Source organism: Carettochelys insculpta, chromosome 1 (genome assembly GCF_033958435.1).
Source record: "Carettochelys insculpta isolate YL-2023 chromosome 1, ASM3395843v1, whole genome shotgun sequence".
In the NCBI taxonomy this organism is placed as follows: Eukaryota; Metazoa; Chordata; order Testudines; family Carettochelyidae; genus Carettochelys; species Carettochelys insculpta.
In genome coordinates, this window is record NC_134137.1 from 234,754,374 (window position 1) to 234,774,462 (window position 20,089).

At 50.0% G+C, this 20,089-nt stretch overlaps 2 protein-coding genes across 2 annotated transcripts in view; both read left to right on the plus strand.

Annotated features, from left to right (window-relative positions):
• LOC142013733 (scavenger receptor cysteine-rich type 1 protein M130-like) overlaps window positions 1–20,089 on the plus strand; it is a 114,325-nt gene that overhangs the window by 39,022 nt on the left and 55,214 nt on the right. The window contains exons 5-12 of the mRNA XM_074995542.1: window positions 2,566–2,605; window positions 2,661–2,972; window positions 3,207–3,524; window positions 8,636–8,953; window positions 9,218–9,346; window positions 10,929–11,243; window positions 11,756–11,818; window positions 11,901–12,219. Coding sequence (XP_074851643.1) covers window positions 2,566–2,605; window positions 2,661–2,972; window positions 3,207–3,524; window positions 8,636–8,953; window positions 9,218–9,346; window positions 10,929–11,243; window positions 11,756–11,818; window positions 11,901–12,219 — 1,814 coding nt within the window. The remainder of the gene's footprint in view (window positions 1–2,565; window positions 2,606–2,660; window positions 2,973–3,206; window positions 3,525–8,635; window positions 8,954–9,217; window positions 9,347–10,928; window positions 11,244–11,755; window positions 11,819–11,900; window positions 12,220–20,089) is intronic.
• On the plus strand, window positions 12,290–19,900 carry LOC142003987 (uncharacterized). The gene is made up of 8 exons (XM_074981403.1): window positions 12,290–12,341; window positions 12,627–12,662; window positions 13,029–13,166; window positions 15,147–15,239; window positions 16,615–16,698; window positions 17,328–17,417; window positions 18,897–19,040; window positions 19,490–19,900. Exons 1-8 carry the CDS (start codon window positions 12,290–12,292, stop codon window positions 19,636–19,638), a joined length of 786 nt encoding a protein of 261 aa, XP_074837504.1. The 3' UTR covers window positions 19,639–19,900.

Sequence of the window (20,089 nt, forward strand, 5' to 3'; positions counted from 1 at the left end):
TGCTGCTGGTTCCCCATCCCCGTCCCCGGGAGATGCTGCTGCTGCTGATGGGTGTCCCACTCCCTCCCCCCGGGGGACCCTAGGTTCCGCTCCCCCCCATCCCCAGGGATGGGGCATGGCACTGTCGTGCTGGGGTGGGGCAGGGGCTGATGCACTCTTCTGAGGGACATGCCACTGCTGTCCTAGGGGCCATGGTCATCTGGGCATGTGGAGGGCCCTGGTCATGTCTGTTGCCCCCACCCCTCAACCCCAGAGGTGTGCAATGGGGGGACATACCTGATGGTCCGATCCCACGGTCAAGGGACACCCGGTGGGCGGACGCCCTGCTGGAGCTCCAGGACGGAATAGCAACCCGGAGCCCCCCATCGCTGGAGAAGGATCCCCCCTCCTCCTCCTCCTCCGGTGGCCCAGGGGTGGGCTCTTGGGGGGTCCTCTGGGGTGCAGGGCTTGCCTCCGGGGCGGACTCCACCTCTGGGGCCTGCTGGGGCTCATCAGCCTATGTATCAAGAGTGGCCGGAGGGGAGGAGGTTTGCCGGGGCCCCCGGATTTCCCTGAGCTCCCTGTAAAAGGGGCAAGAGACAGGGGCGGCCCCAGATCGGCTGGCCGCATCCCGGGCCCAGGCGTAACCCTACCGCAGCTCCTTGACCTTACTCCTGACATGGTCAGGAGTGCGGGCAGGGTGACCCCGGGCGGCCAGGCCCTTGGCCAGCTGAGTGAACGTATCCGCATTCCACCTCTTGCTCCCCATTACTTGGAGCACCTCCTCCTCGCTCCAGAGCCCCAGCAGGTCCCGAAGCTCGGCCTCCGTCCAGGAAGGGCCCCGCCGCCACTTCCCAGGCTTGCTGCCAGCCTGGGAGCCCTGGCTCCCCTTGGGGGTTGCCCTGGGCTCGCTTGGGGGGCTGGCGGGCGGCCATCGCAGTGGGGGGGGGTGTGACCCCAGGGGTCAGTCCTGGGACCGATCCTGTTGAACTTGTTCATCAATGATCTAGAAAATGAGGTAAGCAGTGAGGTGGCAAAGTTGGCAGATGACACCAAGTTGTTCAGGACAGTCAAAACCAAAACAGATTGTGAAGAACTACAAAAAGATCTCAGCAAACTGAGTGATTGGGCAGCAAAATGGCAAATGAAATTTAATGTGGGTAAGTGTAAGGTAATGCATGTTGGAAAAAAAAAAATAACCCAAATTACACGTACTACATGATGGGGTCAAATTTAGCTACGACAGATCAGGAAAGGGATCTTGGAGTTACAGTGGATAGTTCTCTGAAGACATCCACGCAGTGTGCAGCGGCAGTTACTAAAGCAAATAGGATGTTAGGAATTATTAAAGAAGGGATCGATAATAAGACAAAAGATATCATACTTCCCCTATATAAAACTATGGTACGCCCACATCTTGAGTACTGCGTGCAGATGTGGTCTCCTCACCTCAAAAAAGATATATTGGCAATAGAAAAGGTTCAGAAAAGGGCGACTAAGATGATTAGGGGCTTGGAACTGGTCCCATATGGGGAGAGGCTAGAGAGACTGGGACTTTTCAGTTTGGAAAAGAGGCGATTGAGGGGCAATATGATAGAGGTATATAAAATCATGAATGGTGTGGAGAAAGTGAATATAGAAAAATTATTTACCTTTTCCCATAATACAAGAACTAGGGGACACCAAATGAAATTGATGGGTAGTAGGTTCAAAACTAATAAAAGGAAATTTTTCTTCACACAGCGCACAGTCAACCTGTGGAACTCCTTGCCCGAGGAGGCTGTGAAGGCCAGGACTCTATTATGGTTTAAAAAAGAGCTTGATAAATTTTTGCAGGTTAGGTCCACAAATGGCTATTAGCCAGGGATAAAGTATGGTGCCCTAGCCTTCAGTACAAGGGCAGGAGATGGATGGCAGGAGATAAATCACTTGATCATTGTCTTCTGTTCTCCTTCTCTGGGGCACCTGGCATTGGCCACCGTCGGCAGATGGGATGCTGGGCTGGATGGACCTTTGGTCTGACCCAGTATGGCCATTCTTATGTTCTTATGTGTGGGCTGCTGTGAGGTGTGCAGGCTGGCCGCGTGGCTGTGCTGCCGCCTGCATGTTCTCCCAGCTTCCTGCAGAGGAAGGCAGGGGGCAGGCAGCTTTAAGGGGCCACTGCATGCGGCGACCATCGAGCTCAGGGGCTGGAGAGAGCGTCTCTCAACCCCTCAGCTGATGGCCGCCATGGCGGACCCTGCTATTTCGATGTTGCGGGACATGCATCAGCTACAAGTGCCCTACTTCGACGTTCAACGTCGAATTAGAGCGCTGTTCCCATCTCCTCATGAGATTAGAGACTTCAACTTCTCGCCGCCTTACGTCGATGTCAAATTCGAAATAGCGCCCGCCATGTGTAGTCGTGGCGGGTGCTATTTCAAATTTGGCGCAGCTACTTCGAAGAGGCTGGCACGTGTAGACACGGCTGTTATGAGTTTCTTTTATTTTAGAACTGCTAAGGTATATTGATTTCCTCTAATTTCCTTTATTCCCATTCTTATATAATGCCAGTTTAATTGTATTGCTGCCTTCCCTTGCCCACAGATCCAAAATGAGTTTTCGGACAAAGTTTTATGCGACTCAGGCATCCCAGCTCCCAACGCCCCCTGGATAACTTTCAGCCTCTGTTGACTTTTTAGGACACATTAAGCCTCGGCTGGTCGGAGGGGACGGTGCCTGCTCAGGACGTGTGGAGATAGAACATGGAAACACGTGGGCCACAGTCTGTGATGCACACTTTGATCTCCATGCTGCAAACGTGATCTGTAATGAACTACAGTGTGGAGTCGCTGCATCTGTCCCAGGAGGCGCTCACTTTGGGGAAGGACAAGGGCAGATCTGGACTGAAAGATTCCAGTGTGTGGGAAATGAGTCTCTCCTCTTTTCCTGTCCCAGGATCCCACCCGAGAATCAGACGTGCTCACATGCAAATGATGCTGGTGCCATATGCTCACGTAAGAATTCAGCACCCTGTCTTTAAAATCCCAATTATCTGTTTACAAGTTGAAGGTGAAGCAATGTACTGATATCCCTGTGTAGGGAGCAGGGTGGGTTGGGCTGGATCAAAACCTCAAAGACGCCAATTTAATGAGAAAAGGATCAAATGGCTCTAACTTTCCTTTCTTAAAATATTTCCCATAAAATAGCTCCAAGGTTCCGTCTCTAATCCCCTTCTCCCTTTTTTCCTGGGCTCACAGGCTTCCGGCTGGTGAACGGCAGCACAGAGTGCTCAGGGAGGGTGGAGCTCCAGGTCCTTGGTGACTGGGGAACCCTGTGTGACTCACGCTGGGATTTAGCAGATGCCAACGTTCTCTGTCATCAGCACGACTGCGGATTTGCTGTATCAGCCCCAGGAGGAGGGTATTTTGGGAAGGGAACAGGCTCTGTTTGGAAGGACATGTTTCATTGCAATGGAAATGAGCCTCATCTCTGGCGATGCCCTGTCACTGCCCTGGGGCCCTCTCAGTGCTCACACGACAATGATGCCAGTGTGGTTTGCTCAGGTAAGTGCAGGAGAAATGCAGGATTCATGACACCTGCCCCTAAGTGTGTGGCACAGTCCCCAGAGCAGGGAACCCTGGGGCACAGCACAGGGAGAGGGAGCTAGATTATAACTCATGTGTAATAATGAGTGTATTGCATGTGCAATAATGGAAAATGTGTTAAAATCAAAGTAAAGTAAAGATCATTTTCAGAAAAGAATATCTGTGACAAGGGAAAGTTTGGCTTGACCTGTAAAAACATAGATTTGTAGAGTTGGAAGAGACCTTAGGAGGTGACCAAGACAACCTCTCTGCTAAAAGCAGGACCAATCCTCACTAAATCATCCCAGTCAGGGCTTTGTCAAGCTGGGACTTAAAATCCTCTAGGAATGGAAATCCCACCACCTCCCTCGGTAACCCATTCCAGAACATATGAAGTCGAATGAAGTAGGTTTTTTTGTAATACCCAACCTAGATCTCCCCCACTGCAACTTGAGATCACTGCTTCTCCTTCTCTCATCTGTCACCACTCAGAACAGCTTCACTCCGTCCTTTTTAGAGCCTCCCTTCTGGAAGCTGTAGGCTTCTATCAAGCCCCCATTCACTTTTCTAAAGCCAAGGTATATCACATCCACCACCTCCTCCCTATCCACAGGGCCAGTTATCTCACTGTCGAAGGAATCAGGTTGGTCAGGCATGGCTTGCCCCTGGTGAATCAATGCTGACTGTTCCTGATCACTTTCCCCTCTCCCAAGTGTTTTAACATGGATTCTTTGAGGATCCCCTCCATGATTTTTCTGGGAACTGAGATGTGGCTGATTGTTCTCAGCTTCCCTGATTCTCCTTCTTCCCTTTTTTAATGATGGGCACCACATTTTCCTTCTTCCAATTGTCTGAGATCTTCCCCAGTCACCAAAGTTTTCAAAGATATAAAACAATGGGTCCGGAATCATATCAGTCACCTCCCTCAGCACCCTCCTATGCATTTGATCTGGCCCATGGATGTGTGTGTCCAGTATTTCTAAATAGTTTTTAACTGTTCTTTCTCCATGGAGGGCAACCCACCCCCCAATGTACTTCCCAGTGCAGCCGTCTGGGAGCTGACCTTGCCTGTGAGGACAGGGGTAAAAAAGCACTGAGTGGAAAGTCATGCTCTTGGAGGTTAATAAGACTTTCTGCAACAAAGTTGGGGTCCTCATCTGGAAGTGACAGAGGAGAGATCAGGATGGGGGGTTAGAAACAGGATGACTCGGAGCCGCAAATACGATGCAGCTTTGGAAAAAAATAAAACAAATGTGCTGTGGGATGGTGTCAGGCAAGGCAATTCCAGTAAAGGTGAAGTGCTAATGCCATCGCACAAGGCACTGCTAAGAGCTCATCTGAAATCCTTCCACCGCTCTGGTCACCCATCTTCAGGAAAGATGAATTTAAACTGGAACCAGTGGAGAGCAGAGCTCCTGGGGTGAGGAGGGGAATAAAGTGCCTGTCTTAGGAGCGGAGAAGGAAGAAAGCTGACAAAGGATATCAGGAACCCTGTCCTTACGCAGGGCAGCAGAGCACGGGCAGCACTTGGTCCTTCTTGTTTCATAAGTGTGACCAATTCACTGTCGCCCTCCACCTCCAATGGCAATTTGTGAGAGGCTGGGCTAAAAGGGATTCCCAACATGGAGGTTGCGTAACACTCTCTCTTATAAAACGTTCTTGGTATCTTAGTGAGAACCTCTTGTGCCTTCCCTGATTGCAGCAGCCTTTACAGTCTGGGAAGGAGTGAGTGGTGGCACTGAAATTCCTTCCAGTCTGGGCTGAATTCTAAACTGCGGAAAATCATATTTCCCTTTTCTCAGGTGAATTCCTGACGGTATTTTAGATAACACAGAACAGAGAAAGTCACAATTCATTTCCCTTTGCTTTTTAAAAACTTTTATATCATCTTTCTAGTTGGAAAAAATACCATTTTCCCTGTTTTCTTACTCTTCTTTTTCAAAAGGTTTAAGAATAAAAAAGATGCCAAAGTACAAATGGGGAAGAAGGAGAGAGAGCCTGTAAAACTCAAAATGCAACAGAAAATGACTTTTTTTCAATTTTCTGGAATTTCAAATGAGTCAACAGATTAGTTAGAATGTAAACAAAAGTCTCTCATTCAGTTTCACATGCCGGTATCTCACATGTATTTAAAAAGTGAATTAGTGCATTTAAAATACTTCACAGGGTTTTGGGTTTTTAATCTGCTCTAATATTTACCTTATATTAAAACATTAAACAGTGTTATTTAGTTTACTTAGTCACAGCCAAATGCACAAGAATTAAGAAACACCGGAGCTAAGGTTGCTCATGCAACGTTAATTCATCTTCCTTCTTCACTTGTGCATATCCGCTGCCAGAGCATGTACACATCCTAATATTCCCCTCCATGCTACCGGCTCCTGGCTCCTTCACTGCTCTGGGAGGATGGGGCTCAGGAGATAAAGGAGCTGCTGAATATTTCTTTTTGTGCTGATCATTCCACATTTGACCCAGGGCTTTAATTACTCTAGGTAAAATACAGACACTGCACTGCATACAGAATTATTAATTTGCTTATGGGCTTTTCTATGGTGCTCATTACCATAGTACTGGGCTGCACCACCAACAGCAATGATTTTGTCCTCATAACACCCCAGATGACAGCAGATAGTGATTATGCCCATTTCAAAATCACCTTAGACACTTAGAAACCCAAGAATAATGTTTCTAAAGTGCCCAAGTGACTTAGGGACTTGAGTCCCATTTACTTCAATAGCATAAGAGATAAGGAGCCCTCCTGCAGGCTGAGTCATTTCTGAAAATGGCACTTGGGCATCTCCATCATTTAACTCTTTTGAAAATTTTACACAGACACATTAAAACCAAAGTTCCAAACTTGTAACTTCTTTGGGGTGATCTGGCACCTGCCTGAAACCCTCAGGGCCTGATTTTTCAGAAGGCTCAACAGTCCTCATTTATTTAATTTGTTCAAGGGACTGTCCAGCCATTACTAACCCCTCTCAAAACTCCAGGGAAGTAGGTGGGTAACAATTATTATTCGGTCCACTTTACACATAGTGAAAGAGAGAGAGAAAAGTAAAGTGAGATGCCTAAGTTCCCCACAGCCCTCGAGACCCAGCACTTCCAGTGATTCATCAGCACAGCTGGGATAAAACTTACTGTTTTGACTGGCAGCCCTGCGCTCATCCACCCATCACTCAGGGTGACGACAAATTCTCTCAACATTCACATCTTTTCTTCACTCTAGCGAGAGCTGGGAGCATTCAGTGCCTCTGCAAATCACACCCCATGAAGTCTAGTTTAAGACACCACATATAGATACGATATACGGTGATCACCAATGAATTCTGCAGCCGAGGCAGGGTTGGAGTCGAGTGCTAATGACTGGAGGATGGTCACCTCTCCCAGCAATATCGTCCTGGTGCTTTCTTCTTCCCTGCTGGTCTCTTGTGACCTTCCAGTTTCTGAAGTGAGTGAGGCAGAGCCACCTTTGCCCCAGATTCCTCTCCAAGGACAGAGACACCATAAAGCTGCTTGGTTGGCTCGTACGGGGGGTTCCTCACACTGACGCCTACTGCAGAAGCCCTGGCTTTGTACCTTGCCTAGCAGAGTACACGTTGCATCCAGAGCTCTCTCCCACACATCCGCTGTCACTGGGGCCATTACACGCCATGACTAAGCCTACAGGGCCCTGCCCAGCACTCTCAGCAGAGGTGTATTCTCCCCTTCAGAGCTGAGAGGTTTTATCCCTGCAGGCTACTCACCTCGCAGCTCTCATGCTTCTCTCTGACACTGAGACCTGCTTCCAAAACTGAATTCCCTGATTCTCGTCCGAACTACCCAGCTAGGACCTGGGTTCTAGGGGGGAATTTCACAGCACATGGGGGGGCTGATTTCTCCCTACAGTTGTTGCAAAGTGAATTCCTTATCAGGAACAGCTCCTGGCCCCGTCCATCAGCCATGAGGGCTCCTGGCCCCCCTGAGGGGCTGTGGTAGCCTGTTTTACCCATGAGCCATGTTGGGAAGCCCCAAAGCTTCTCTCTACCATCACACTCCACCTGCAACATGGAGCATTTCCGAACTCCTGGTTGCCTTGAAGTCAATGGAGGTTTTACCATTGCCCTCCGAGGGGCCAGGATTTCACTCCTGGGCTCCAAATGATATTTGGGTACCATGACCGTAGAGCTGTTCGGACCCAATGCACACACACTGCACCCCCCAGATGTCACACCAGTGCCTGCTGGACCAGACACAGCCAGCTGGGTGTATCCGGCTCTAACCTTCTGCTTGTCTTTTACCATATCAGTCTCTCCTGGCTCCACCCACATCAGAACTCAGTCAGTAATTCTTACATTGCCTCCTTGTGTGGGACTCATTGGCACACGCACATACTGAGGTACACGTCCCAAGGGAGTCACAATAGCCCCCTGCACAGGATGTCCCCTTCCGCGCTCCATACACGCTGCATTCATCCGCTGGAACCCACATTGGGCTCAGAGATGACACCACACTTCAGGGAACTTCTCCACTCAGAACCACCATTGCCAGGATCTAACACTCGGCGCTCCTGTGCACGAGCCAGGTGATCTGAGACATTGGCCAAGCAAGGGGCAAATACCCGAGGGAAGTAAGTGAAGTTACTTTCCACAACCTGTTCTCGACTGCCATGAGCCCTGCTCCTTCATTGGCCAAACTCCCTCGTCACTAACTTGCTGAAATCATTCCCAAGCCACCTACTAGGTGCCTGTGCAGGCACCATCCACTGGCTGCCAGGCATTTAAACCTGGATACGTTACTACAAACCTCAGCAGCCCTTCCACCAGCACACACAGCACTCTGCAGGGGCGGCCTCGCTCACTCGTGAACAGTGCCTGCTAGGAAGTTGCTCCACCATGCTCAGTGTGTTACAATCCTTACAGAACCTTCCACGTCTAGCCCCAAAAGGAAAGTATCTTCTGAGAGAGGCTGTTCCCTTTAACACTGTGACACTCTCTGATCCCTGGGGAGATCTTCTTAGTGAGAAACAGTTCAAAATTTAATCGGAACTCTGTCTGGTCTCCAGTGTACAACAGTGTCACTCAGTGTATTTCCCTCTCTCCGGAGCCCAGGTCGCTCGGAGTGGCTCAGGCTGCGGAACGGAGAGAGCCGGTGCGACGGCAGAGTGGAGATTTCCCTCGGTGGTGCGTGGAGCCGAGTGCTGGATGATCAGTGGGACATGACCGATGCCAGCGTGGTGTGCAGGGAGCTCCAGTGCGGAGTCGCTGAGAAAGCTTATAACCCCCCGAAGTCTGAGCGGGGAACAGGCCCTGTGGGGCTGAGAAGGGTCCAGTGTGTCGGGAATGAGACTCGTCTGACTCTCTGCAACAACTCAGTGTCTGAGACAGCCCAGGCAGGAATTGCTGAGGACGTTGGTGTCGTTTGCTCGGGTGAGTCATTTCCAAATCTCAGAAACTTTGTCTGCTCCTAGGACAGTCCACATTGACAGCTGGGCTCTATCCCTGCAGGGAGCAGGCGGATCAGACTGGTGAATGGAGCGGGTCGCTGCTCCGGGAGAGTGGAGATTTACTACAATGGAACCTGGGGGACAGTCTGTGATGATTCCTGGGACCTGTCAGACTCCAATGTGGTTTGCAAACAGCTGGGATGTGGACACGCCGTCAATGCCACTGTCTCTGCTCATTATGGACGAGGTTCTGGGCAGATCTGGCTGGACGATGTGAACTGCAATGGGAACGAATCTGAGCTCTGGGAGTGTCCTTCCAGGGGCTGGGGCCAGCACAACTGCAGACACAAAGAGGATGCGGGAGTTCTCTGCTCAGGTCTGGTCTGTGAGTGCTCTGCCATGAGCCTGGTTAGCAGGCCCTGTAGTGGACAGGGGAGGAGATCGCTGAAAATGATATTCTCCCTGGCTGTGTCTGCCTCCCGTTCCCTTGCGCAACTATCTGCTTGGGTCACCATTAGAAAGTCCTCAGCTGCCTCCCAGAGGCAGTGATGAAATGGCAAGTTTACCCTAATGTTTAAAAGCTGCACTACGTCTACGCAGCCCCTCCCTTTCAGGGGTATGCAAATGAGTGAGATCCAAAATGCAAAATAGGTGCTGATTTAAATATCACACACCTCATTTGCATATTCTCTCATGATATGACTTCAAGAAGAGCCATTTCCAAAAGCCAAAGCAGCCACATGGATGTGGTTCCTTCAAAAGGAAACAAATTAGAAAGAAGCGTGTTTTCAGAAGGGGGGTTTCCTTTCAAAGGAGCCCCGTCCACAAGGATATTTTGGTTTCCAGAAATGGCTCTTCCAAAAGCCACATTACGCGGGAATATTCACATGAGACATGAGATGTTTAAAGCAGGTCCTCATTTACGTTTTTGATCTCGCTCATTTGCATGCCCCTTCTGAAAGGGAGGGGCTGTGTAGACACAGCTCTGGTATGTGAAGGAGCCTCTGTTACAGAGGGCAGACTGCAGAGGACTGTGGGTACCAGCGGGGAAATAACATGAGCTTTTAGTGCCAGAGTGTTGTGTTTGGCAAATCAAGGTGAAATGGGCTAATGTGAGCCGGGGATATGTAGACAGGTGTGTAGTGAGTAGGACTGGGAACTGAACATTACTGTTGTGTGTGGCACTGGTGAGACAGGAACTGGAATACTGTGCCCAGGTGGGATGCCACAGAAATTGGAGAGGGAGCAGAGAAGAGTTAGAAAAGTGAATAGGGAGCTTGAAGAAAAGCCCTGTGGTAAGAGATTTAAGATACTGAAACGGTTCAGCTTCATGAGAACATCAAGAGACAACTTGATTATGGTGCATAAATACCTTCACGGAGAGAAAATAGCACTTACGAAAGGGCCTCGATCTTACACCACAGACAGTCTTTATTAACTAGAAAATGAAAGGGTTATTTTCAGGAAAAAGCCAGGAAAGACACACACAGAAATCAGTTCCCATTTAAATCCTGAAAATGACAGAGTTGTGTGATTTGCCAATTCTAGTGTCCTTCATAACTGACACAGGTAGCCCCTTGGGATCTCTGGCCTCACTTTGGTTCAGTTCACTCAGCCAAAGAGAGAAAAACTCTCCATATCTCCTGGTTTAGTTTCCCCTTTCCAGCCTTCAGCATGATGGGAGGAGCCCTGCAGCAGGTGCTGCTCGAGGAGAGCAATAAAGCAGTAACCAGTCCTGCTCTGGTCGCCAGCCAGGAGACTGTCACTTCTCAGTTGAGGACTTCAGCCTTGGCCAGAGCTGGCATCTGGCCTGTGACTATCACAATCCTTTAGGCCTTAAGCTAACAAAATGAGTGTGTAGTGGCTGGTAACTGGCCCCTTCCAGCCCTCACCCTTCACACCTCAGGTCATGACAGAAGAAGATGGTTTAATTCCCTTTTTTGCACATTCCTTTCCAGAGTTCACAGATCTGCGGCTGGTGAGCGGCAGTGACTGTGCCGGGCGGCTGGAGGTTTTCTACAATGGGACGTGGGGCAGCGTTTGCTCCAATCAGATGTCTACAGTCACCGCAGTAATTGTCTGCAAACAGCTGCACTGCGGGGATGGAGGGTACATTGCTGGAGACTCTACATATGGAGAAGGTTCTGGTCCAACGTGGCTGGACCGTGTTCAATGCAGTGAGCAGCACAGCTCCCTCTGGCAGTGCCCGTCTGAGCCGTGGAATGCAGAGTCCTGTGATGACCGAAGAGAAGAGACACATATTACTTGCACTGGTAATTCTGAAACTCTGCACATGTGTGTGCGCACAGACATGCATGTGAGCTGTTTAATTAAGGGAAGGGTTAGGATGGAACTTTTCTTGTTGGTTGTATCTCAGCAGAGACAGATTTAAAATCTCTGCACAAGAATATGTCTGATTAACAACAAACCTGGAAGTTACTAAATGAATTAGAAGAGAGACGAGTTTACTCAGTGTGATAAGGGAGCCTGAGATGCAAGAAAAACCTCTCCACAGACAACATTGATAGGCAGCTTGGGATGAACAAACTGAGATGGGCCCAGACTGTGCCATGTAGGTCTTGTCTAGAGTTCCCCACAGATCTGTGTGTGTCTCCTGCTGTGTCCAAGGAACAGATGAATCGCAAACTAATGGGGTATTCAATGACCTAGAGTTCCCGTTTCAGGTTATACAGTGCTGAAAATAGGCATATGAATTGCAGATAAATTCTTCACCAGCCTCACACACACAACTCAGTCCACTCACCTCAGCATTCTCTCTCTGTAGGCAATAAAGCAAAACCAACTCTGACCCCAGTTCCTGAATGCCCGAACTCTACAAGCTGCACAGGTACCTTGTCTTCTGTCTCCCCTTTGGTCCCTGAGGGCTTTCCCAGCTGTCCCACTAACAAATGAGGTTTCTGCATTTCCAGACCAGGAGAAGCTGCGCCTCGTAGGAGGAGAGGACAGGTGCTCGGGCAGAGTGGAGGTTTGGTACCGTGGTTCCTGGGGTAGAATTTGTGATGACTCCTGGGACATGGCGGATGCTAACGTTGTGTGCAAACAACTGGACTGTGGCGCTGCTGTGTCTGCTCTGGGCGAGGCTGCATTCGGTGAGGGGACTGGTCCCATCTGGGTGGAGACGCTGCATTGCAGAGGGACGGAGTCATCTCTGTGGGACTGTCCTGCCAGGCCCTGGGGTGAGAGCGACTGTTACCATAAGGAGGATGCAGCTGTGAATTGCTCAGGTGAGTGACAGGAGATGATTTAAGTCCATCCTGTGATGTCCAGGAAGAAGCTCCCCATACCAGCCCCTTTGGTCATGGTCCAGGCCCTCCCAATCGCAGGGTGCAGGAGCATCGTAGATGTGGTGGGTGGGAGCTTTCTGAGCTCAGAGCAGCTCAGATATCAGTCCATGTAACCCCTGCATCCATGACAGGCTCCTGTGTGATGCTTTGTTACCAGTGTCCTCATCGCTGCCCAGAGCACATGGGATTTGCGTCCGAAATCCTTATCGTACAGGCCCTGTGCTGCTAAGAGGGAGCTTGTGCAGGTGACAGAGGGAGACTCCCAGGAACTCAGAAGAGATGTTCCCCCATTAACAACCACATCCCTGTCCCCAGTGCCAGGCTCCAACTCTCCCCCTTTTCCCTTCACAGGTGTGACACCGAAGACAGATTCTCCGAATACTCCAGGTAACACCTCCCCCTCCTCCCATCAAGGCTACATTTCCCTGGGCTGGGTCCCAGAGAAGGAGCTCTGAGCTGCAGCCTGAAGGCAGGAGCTCCTTTCCAGGGCCTGTCACATCTAGGGGACAATGACACACTGGTGGGAGCGACAGGCCAGGCTGAGCAGGACGAGGCCTGGCTCCTGGTTTTAGCTGACAGTGCCAGGCCCACGATTTAAACAGCAGCCTGTGAGCTGCCACCCAGGCACACAGATGTCCCAGCCCATTACGCTGCCACCCTCTGCTGTGCCATGAGTGACTGGGGAGCTCCCTGTCACCTCCCCTGGACTCTCACAGACCCATCTCTCCCTGTCAAACGTTTGTTTCCCTCCAGTTCCCCCGCGCCGCCTTTCTTCCGACAGTGGGAGAGTCACGGTGCTCGTGGTGGTCTGCATTATCCTGGGGGCCCTGCTCTGCCTGGTCCTAATCCTGCTGGGGGTGCAGGTGCGAAGTGCCAGGGCCCAGCGCAGAGGTGAGTCCTAATGGGTGTCACTGTGTGAAAAGCCTCTGCAACAGCAGGGGCCTGCAGGGTGCCAAAGGGAGGGGTGTAACCAGGCTGGGTGGGTGGCTGAGGGTCCCCGTTATCTCCTCTCTCATTTATTATTATGTTGACTGAATATGCTCCTCGCCAGGGAGAGTCACAGTCTCAGGGCTCCTCTGGCGGAGAGGGGAGGTCTTCAGGCTTCAGCCAATTAGGGGTTCCTTTGGCTGATGGAGTGCTGTCTCTGAGCACTGCCATGGGGCACTGGGGAAGCAAAACAGGAGGAGCTGGGACTTGCCTCCCCAGAGGGAGGCTCCACCAACCTGTCCTGTCCATTTGCTAGGTCGCTATGGAGACCCTGAGTCTGTTTAAAAGCAGCCTTTTATCTCAGAAATCTTTCTGTCTCTTGATCTCCAGTAAAGCCATTCTGAACCAGTCTGTGTGACCACCCGGAAGGCTCTTTCCTTTCTGGAACTATTTACAATCTCAGTGGTTCACCTTAATCCCCCCATTCCCACCACCTGTGTTTTTCCTTCATGAAGGAGCTGTGGTAACTCTCCAATGGGCATTAGAACAGAATCGTACATAAGCCAGTCACCGATTTCATACAGTGGTTCCCGAAGGTCCTGCATGGGGTTGCAATTTCTGTTCCACATCTTGGTGCTTAGTGTCACGGAGTCATTAGGCAGTGGTACCCTGAGAAACTGGAAATATTGTCGGGGAAAAAGGGAATTAAAACAGAGCCGTGGGAAACGGTTGTGAAGAGGGAGATGCAGTAGAAAGGACACTGTGTGGGAGGAACAATGTGGGAAAGCAGGACTGCTCTGTATTATGCTCATAGGTGGCACTTGTGGAGGATTTTTCATCTGTAGTACCCTGTACCAATATGAGCTCTCAGCTCCTTGGAAAGAAAGCGGGGCAGGGGGTTGCCATCCACATGCATGGTCCGTTAGCAACTTTCCAGCCAGCTACCTGCTAGGAGGAAGGAATCTGGGGAAGCCCTCACATTCTGAGCTTTGTTTTCACCCTTCTCTAAAGCATCCAGCTTTAGCAAGAGCCTCACACATGACATTGGATGGGCTGGGCCTGCTTTCTGAGCGGGACAGAGAAACCTCCATCTAAGGTGTCCGGCTGGTGTGTCTTCTCATGAGCTCAGGGTCAAACCAATTGCCAGATTTAAGGTCAGGAAAGAATTTTCAGCCAGGTCAAAATGGCAAAAAGGGACCTTGGGGGATTTTCATTTTCCTCTGAAGCCTGGAGCACAGATCCCCTGCCAGGACTACCTAGACATCACTCAGCTTTTCAGTTCCCTACCATTGCAGGGGCCTTGACCATTGGTGGTACCTCACTCCCTCCTGCTCTCTGCTTGTGGAACACAATAGCTGATTCCCCTGACGTGATTCAGTCTAAATGGATCTTTGGTCTCAAACATGAGGTGTCCGGGTGAAGTGTCGCAGGCTGAGTTATACAAGAGGTCAGACAGACTGTTCTGATGGTCCCCACTGGCCTTAAAGTCTGTGAAAAGAAGAGTTATTATTTTGCGGATGGGTGGAAACATGAGCATGGAGGGAAGAATGGTTTAAGTTGCTTCAAAGTGGAATAACCAGAAATAATGGGATGAAATTAAAAAGCAGACAGTTAAGATAAATGCGAGGAAGTTGCCTGACACCAAACTAGTCTAAGGAGCCATCATCAATGGTAAGTTGTGCAAAGGGACATTGTCTCTGTCACTAGCCCATTTAAATCCAGCCTGGACAAAGCAGTGAGACTGTGTGGTAGGTATCAGAGATGTAGCCCTGTTGGTCTGTATCTTTGAGAACAACAAGAAGTCCTGTGGCACCTTACAGACTCACAGAGAGTAGGTGGGGTTCAGGCTTGGACCAGGCCCAACAGGAGAGGGCTGGATGAGCTAATGATGTTTCCAAACACTGGTTTCTCTGACCCTGTGCTAACCCTGCCCTTTGTTTGCAGACAGCAAAAGACCCTTGGATCCATTCTCTGAGGCCGTGTACGAGGAGATTGATTATAACCTCATGAGAGAGAAGCAAATGTTCAGTCGCTCAGGTATGTCTGTCTCACCCTTGACAGGGAGCAACTATATAACACCCTTCATCCTGAGGCCCTGACACAGCGCTACATCAGTGCAGCTTCAGCCCTGTGAGCTTCTCATTAGATTTGAGCACAAGAATGTATAACAAAGTATTTTGGTTAAAAATGCAGATTTGGAAGCACCAAAAAATACACAAATTCATATCAGTTACACCCACTTATTCCAAACACATTCATTCATTTTATTTCAATCTTTTCTAAACAAAACATGTTTTTGGAGTTTACTTTAACTTCTCTATTATAAATTCCCTTAATCTATAAACCTACTTTTTTAAGAAAATTACAAATGTCCAAAAGAACACAAAAGGTATCTTCAGCATCAAACTCTTTAGTTTTGCATTTGCCAAAAACTTTCAAAAAAGCTCACGGCAAAGCATTTGTATCTATGCATTTGTTTATTTATTTTTACAATGGCCGTGGAAACAAACCAGCTGTTTTTTGCCATGCTCTACTTGTGGCGGCTGGGTCTGTCGTGAGACCAGCAGTTACTCAGGTAGCCTTTGTGAGATTTGCTTTCTTTCCGCTATACTCTGTGTGAGTCCCAGCTCTAGAGACACCTAATGTCCCATCTGCCCATGCTGCAGCCTGGGAATGTTACCAGTGAGAGGGTCGGGAAAGTGACTGTCTCTGGCGTCAGGCGAGCCTATACTTTGAAAATTGCTTTGGAACATTGGGGCCGAGGCTATTCTGTGCCCCCTCCTGTCTCAGACGCTGGTCTCCTAGGTGGTCTCCTTCTTGCCCCCAGAGCAGAGGGATCAGCCCTGGAGAGCCTTGTGGCTTAGAGTCATGACTCTGTTATCCTTTGCGCCATTTTGTCTCAGTGTCAGACAGGAACATCCTGCCCAAGGTCTCAGCTGTAGCAGGACTTTGGGAACACACGCAGCATCCCTCAGAACCCCTCTCAAGATGGTTAGAGTGACTCACAGAGCTTGTTCTTGGGTAAGGCTGGAAACACCCCAAAGAGCTGATCAACTGATTCATGGGGGAGGCAGGTATTTAGCCTTAAGAGGTAAAAGTCCCATCTGTGGCCGAGGAGACCAACCGCTGTGAACTTCCCTGGACCAGTGGCCAGAGACATTCCCTTCACTCACCACAGCATCTTGCAAGTCAAATTGTAACATAACGTCAGTCACATTTACCACAGTAACATCCAGATTTCTCCTGGGTGTGTGTGTTGCCCCTCACTGCTCAGAGTCACAGTGATTCAGTATCTTCTCTGGGAGGAGGACCAGACTGAAGCCAGAAATCCTGTTCCAGGCTCTCGGTGTGTTCCCCGCCCCTCCGTTCAGCTACTCTCACTGTGATGAATTTCTGGTTCTTGTCTCCGCAGTCTCCTATTCAGATGAGTCAGTGAGGAAGCTGCAGTACTACACCGGGGACAGTGAGGGGGAAAACGATCCTGGATCAGAACAAGGTAACGGGGAAGGAGCAGACTCAGGCCAGAGACCCAAATCTGGGGACAGAACAGAACTTCTGTCATACTTTCTGCAGCTGCAGCCACTTCCCCTCCCATGGTTCACATTTCATACAGTCGGGTCCAATCCCGTGGAACAGGGTTTCTGACAGAGCCTCAGGATGGAGCACGTGACCCTCTCCTGAGCACAGATCCTTGGGATCTCCCCAGGTGAGGAGCTGGGGCACTGTCTGAGTAAACTGTGTCTGAGTCCAGTGGGGCTCAACTCACACTGCTCAGAGAGAGGAGATAATGTGTGATAGGACAATTCAAAGCTGTCTGCAGGGTTCTGCTAGATTGGCACAGGCCGGCTCCGGCCTGGCAGCGCCCATGTTCCAGCCTGTTATCTCAGCACAAGGCCAGACCCTGCTCCCACTGCAACACACAAATGAACCACTGTTGTACTCTGTAGGGACTCCGAGCCCTCGGATGTTTTTGAGACTCCTGTTTTACTGCAGTTCTCTGACTTGTGCCCTTCTCACCACGGGCACCTGCAACTCACCCTCCCACATGCTGTGACAAACAGCTCTGGCTCTAAGGGCCGCCTGCACTGCTCGTGCTTGGGCTGAGGGTGGTGTTTGCTGTTCCAGACGGAGCTTCCCTTGAGGGGTCCCAGTTGGATTACGACAATGCGGAGGAGCCTGCCTGGGATGACGGGCCTCAGACTCCAAGTGGCCCAGGTGAGCAGAGAATCCACCTTGGGGAAGCTCCATTCCACTGCCAGAAACTAATTCTGTTTCAAGATGGAACAACAGTAGTTTGTTAAAACACCAGAAAGCTCCGCCACTCCCACTCCCACCCACACATGCCTTTATTTTCTATCTGCACTGGAGCTACTCACGTTTGTAAGGAGGTCAGAGTGAAGCAGAAATCTCCACAGTGCAGCAGGGCTCATTGCCAGCCTTTCCCAGCACACGGCTATTACAGTTTATACACGTGTGTCACAAACACTGTGACAGGGTGGGTGGGACATAGAGATGTTACACCCAAGAGTCCCTCTTTTATTAGCTGGCTCAGCTCCCAGCAGTGTCAGTGCAATGGAGACTGAGGGAACACAATGAAATCATGTAGAGCTATGGGGCTACGTCTACACGTGCACGCTACATCGAAGTAGCTAATTTCGAAGTAGTGACATCGAAATAGGCTATTTCGATGAATAGCGTCTACACGTCCTCCAGGGCCGGCAACGTCGATGTTCAACTTCGACGTTGCGCAGCCCAATATCGAAATAGGCGCAGCGAGGGAACGTCTACACGCCAAAGTAGCACACATCGAAATAAGGGTGCCAGGCACAGCTGCAGACAGGGTCACAGGGCAGACTCAACAGCAAGTCGCTCCCTTAAAGGGCCCCTCCCAGACACACTTTCATTAAACAGTTCAAGATACACAGAGCCGACAACTAGTTGCAGACCCTGGGCATGCAGCATGGGTCCCCAGCTGCCGCAGCAGCAGCCAGAAGCCCTGGGCTAAGGGCTGCTGCACACGGTGACCACAGAGCCCCGCAAGGGCTGGAGAGAGAGTATCTCTCAACCCCCCAGCTGATGGCCACCATGGAGGACCCCGCTATTTCGATGTTGCGGGACGCGGATCGTCTACACGTTCCCTACTTCGATGTTGAACGTCGAAGTAGGGCGCTATTCCCATCCCCTCATGGGGTTAGCGACTTCGACATCTCGCCGCCTAACGGCGATTTCAACTTCGAAATAGCGCCCAACATGTGTAGCCGTGACGGGCGCTATTTCGAAGTTGGCGCCGCTACTTCGAAGTAGCGTGCACGTGTAGACGCAGCCTGGGAGGTTTAGGAAGTCAGGGACAAACTCTGGACAGCTCCAAATCCTTTACACTTGAGTTGCTGGTAACAGAGCTCCTGTGCAGCCGTCCCTCTGGACTAGGTCCCTGTCAGTTCTTCCTAGAACGCTCCCTCCAGCTGTTCACTTTGGAGCTTGAAGATCCTATTGGCCAGCTTTTGAAATGAACCAAATCGGTGTGTGAAATCCCACAGTCTGAGGCTTGCTGAGGAGGGCTCCTCTCATCTCCCTGAGGGCTAAAATGCTGGGAGATTCCCATGGACAGTATAGCTGGTGTGTCTGCTACTTACCCTTTGATTCTTTCCGTAATGAGAATTTTCTGCTAATAATCACTTCTTATCTTCCCACCAGATGCCCCTGCCCTGCCTGCAGATGCCCCAGGGAATGGGTATGATGATGCCAGAGAAGTGTCTATCCATGACGATGACCTTGTTTGGGGGAAGAATGATGAAGAAGGCAGGGGAGAGAGTAGCAGGAACAGGGACTCACAGACAGGTGAGTTTGTACTTCCCTGCATTTCTACAGAACGGGGTGGCTGAAATCTGGACTACACAGCACAGGAACAGCCCTGGTCAAACCAGTTCCTGTGACAAACTCCTTCTCCCCACTCTTCCTTCCCTCAAAGCAGAGGCTTCTGGGAATGGAGAGAGGAAAATCAGGGCCCTGCTGTGTCTTGTCAAGCCAGCAAGATACCAACATTTCCCTCAGCTTCTAGGTTCAATTCCTTGCGTGGCTGCAAGATAACAAAGCGGGGCAACCAAATAAAAACAAAAAGCAGTCAAGTAGCACTTTAAAGACTAGCAAAATAGTTTATTAGGTGAGCTTTCGTGGGACAGACCCACTGTCAGAGCCTCTTCTGTACAGAGCACTCCACCTGTGTCTGCAGCTGCACTTACCCACAGAACCGTTCTCCTGACCGCATGCATCTTCATTGGTATTTTCAGGTTGGAGTCTGCACTCGCTAAGGAGTGGAGGTGTCTCTGGGATGGAGAAAGAAACCCCACTCCTGCCTCCTGAAGATATAGGTTATGATGATGTGGGACACGGTGACTCTGGAGGATCAGTATCAGAACCATTTGATTGCAGAAAATAACCTTCTGATGATAGAAATGCTTTGCCACTTTCTTTTGCAATGTTTCCTCTGCTATGGTGGCCCAGAGCCAGGACCTGCCTGGTAGATAGACAAAGCAGGTGTTTTTCAAAGATTTTTGTGAAGCTTCAGGGAAATACAAAAGTAACTGGGACAAGTTTTTACCTTTGTATACTTTTCCATTGTTTGGTGTGTGTAAGTCTTCTCCTTTTTATTGCTGTAATCTCTTCATCTTGAATTTGTGTCTGATAGATTAAACTCCTTATGAAAGTCTTCCTCCCACTGGAGATTTTTTTACATTGTTCATCATGGAGAGAGGCTCAGATTAAACAAACCAAGAGACAAGGATGGACCACCTCTGAGCATAGATGTGGGTTTGAAAGGGAACTGAGGGAACTGAGTTTACACCGAATGTTCTGTCAGGCACGTGGTAGAAGGAGACAGCAGCAAGAGA

Coding starts and splice junctions, on each gene's coding strand:
- LOC142003987 (XM_074981403.1), top strand. CDS start 12,290: ATGGTCCAGGCCCTCCCAATCGCAGGGTGCAGGAGCATCGTAGATGTG. Junction 12,663..13,028: donor AGATTCTCCGAATACTCCAG/GTAACACCTCCC, acceptor GTTTCCCTCCAG/TTCCCCCGCGCCGCCTTTCT. Junction 13,167..15,146: donor TGCCAGGGCCCAGCGCAGAG/GTGAGTCCTAAT, acceptor CTTTGTTTGCAG/ACAGCAAAAGACCCTTGGAT.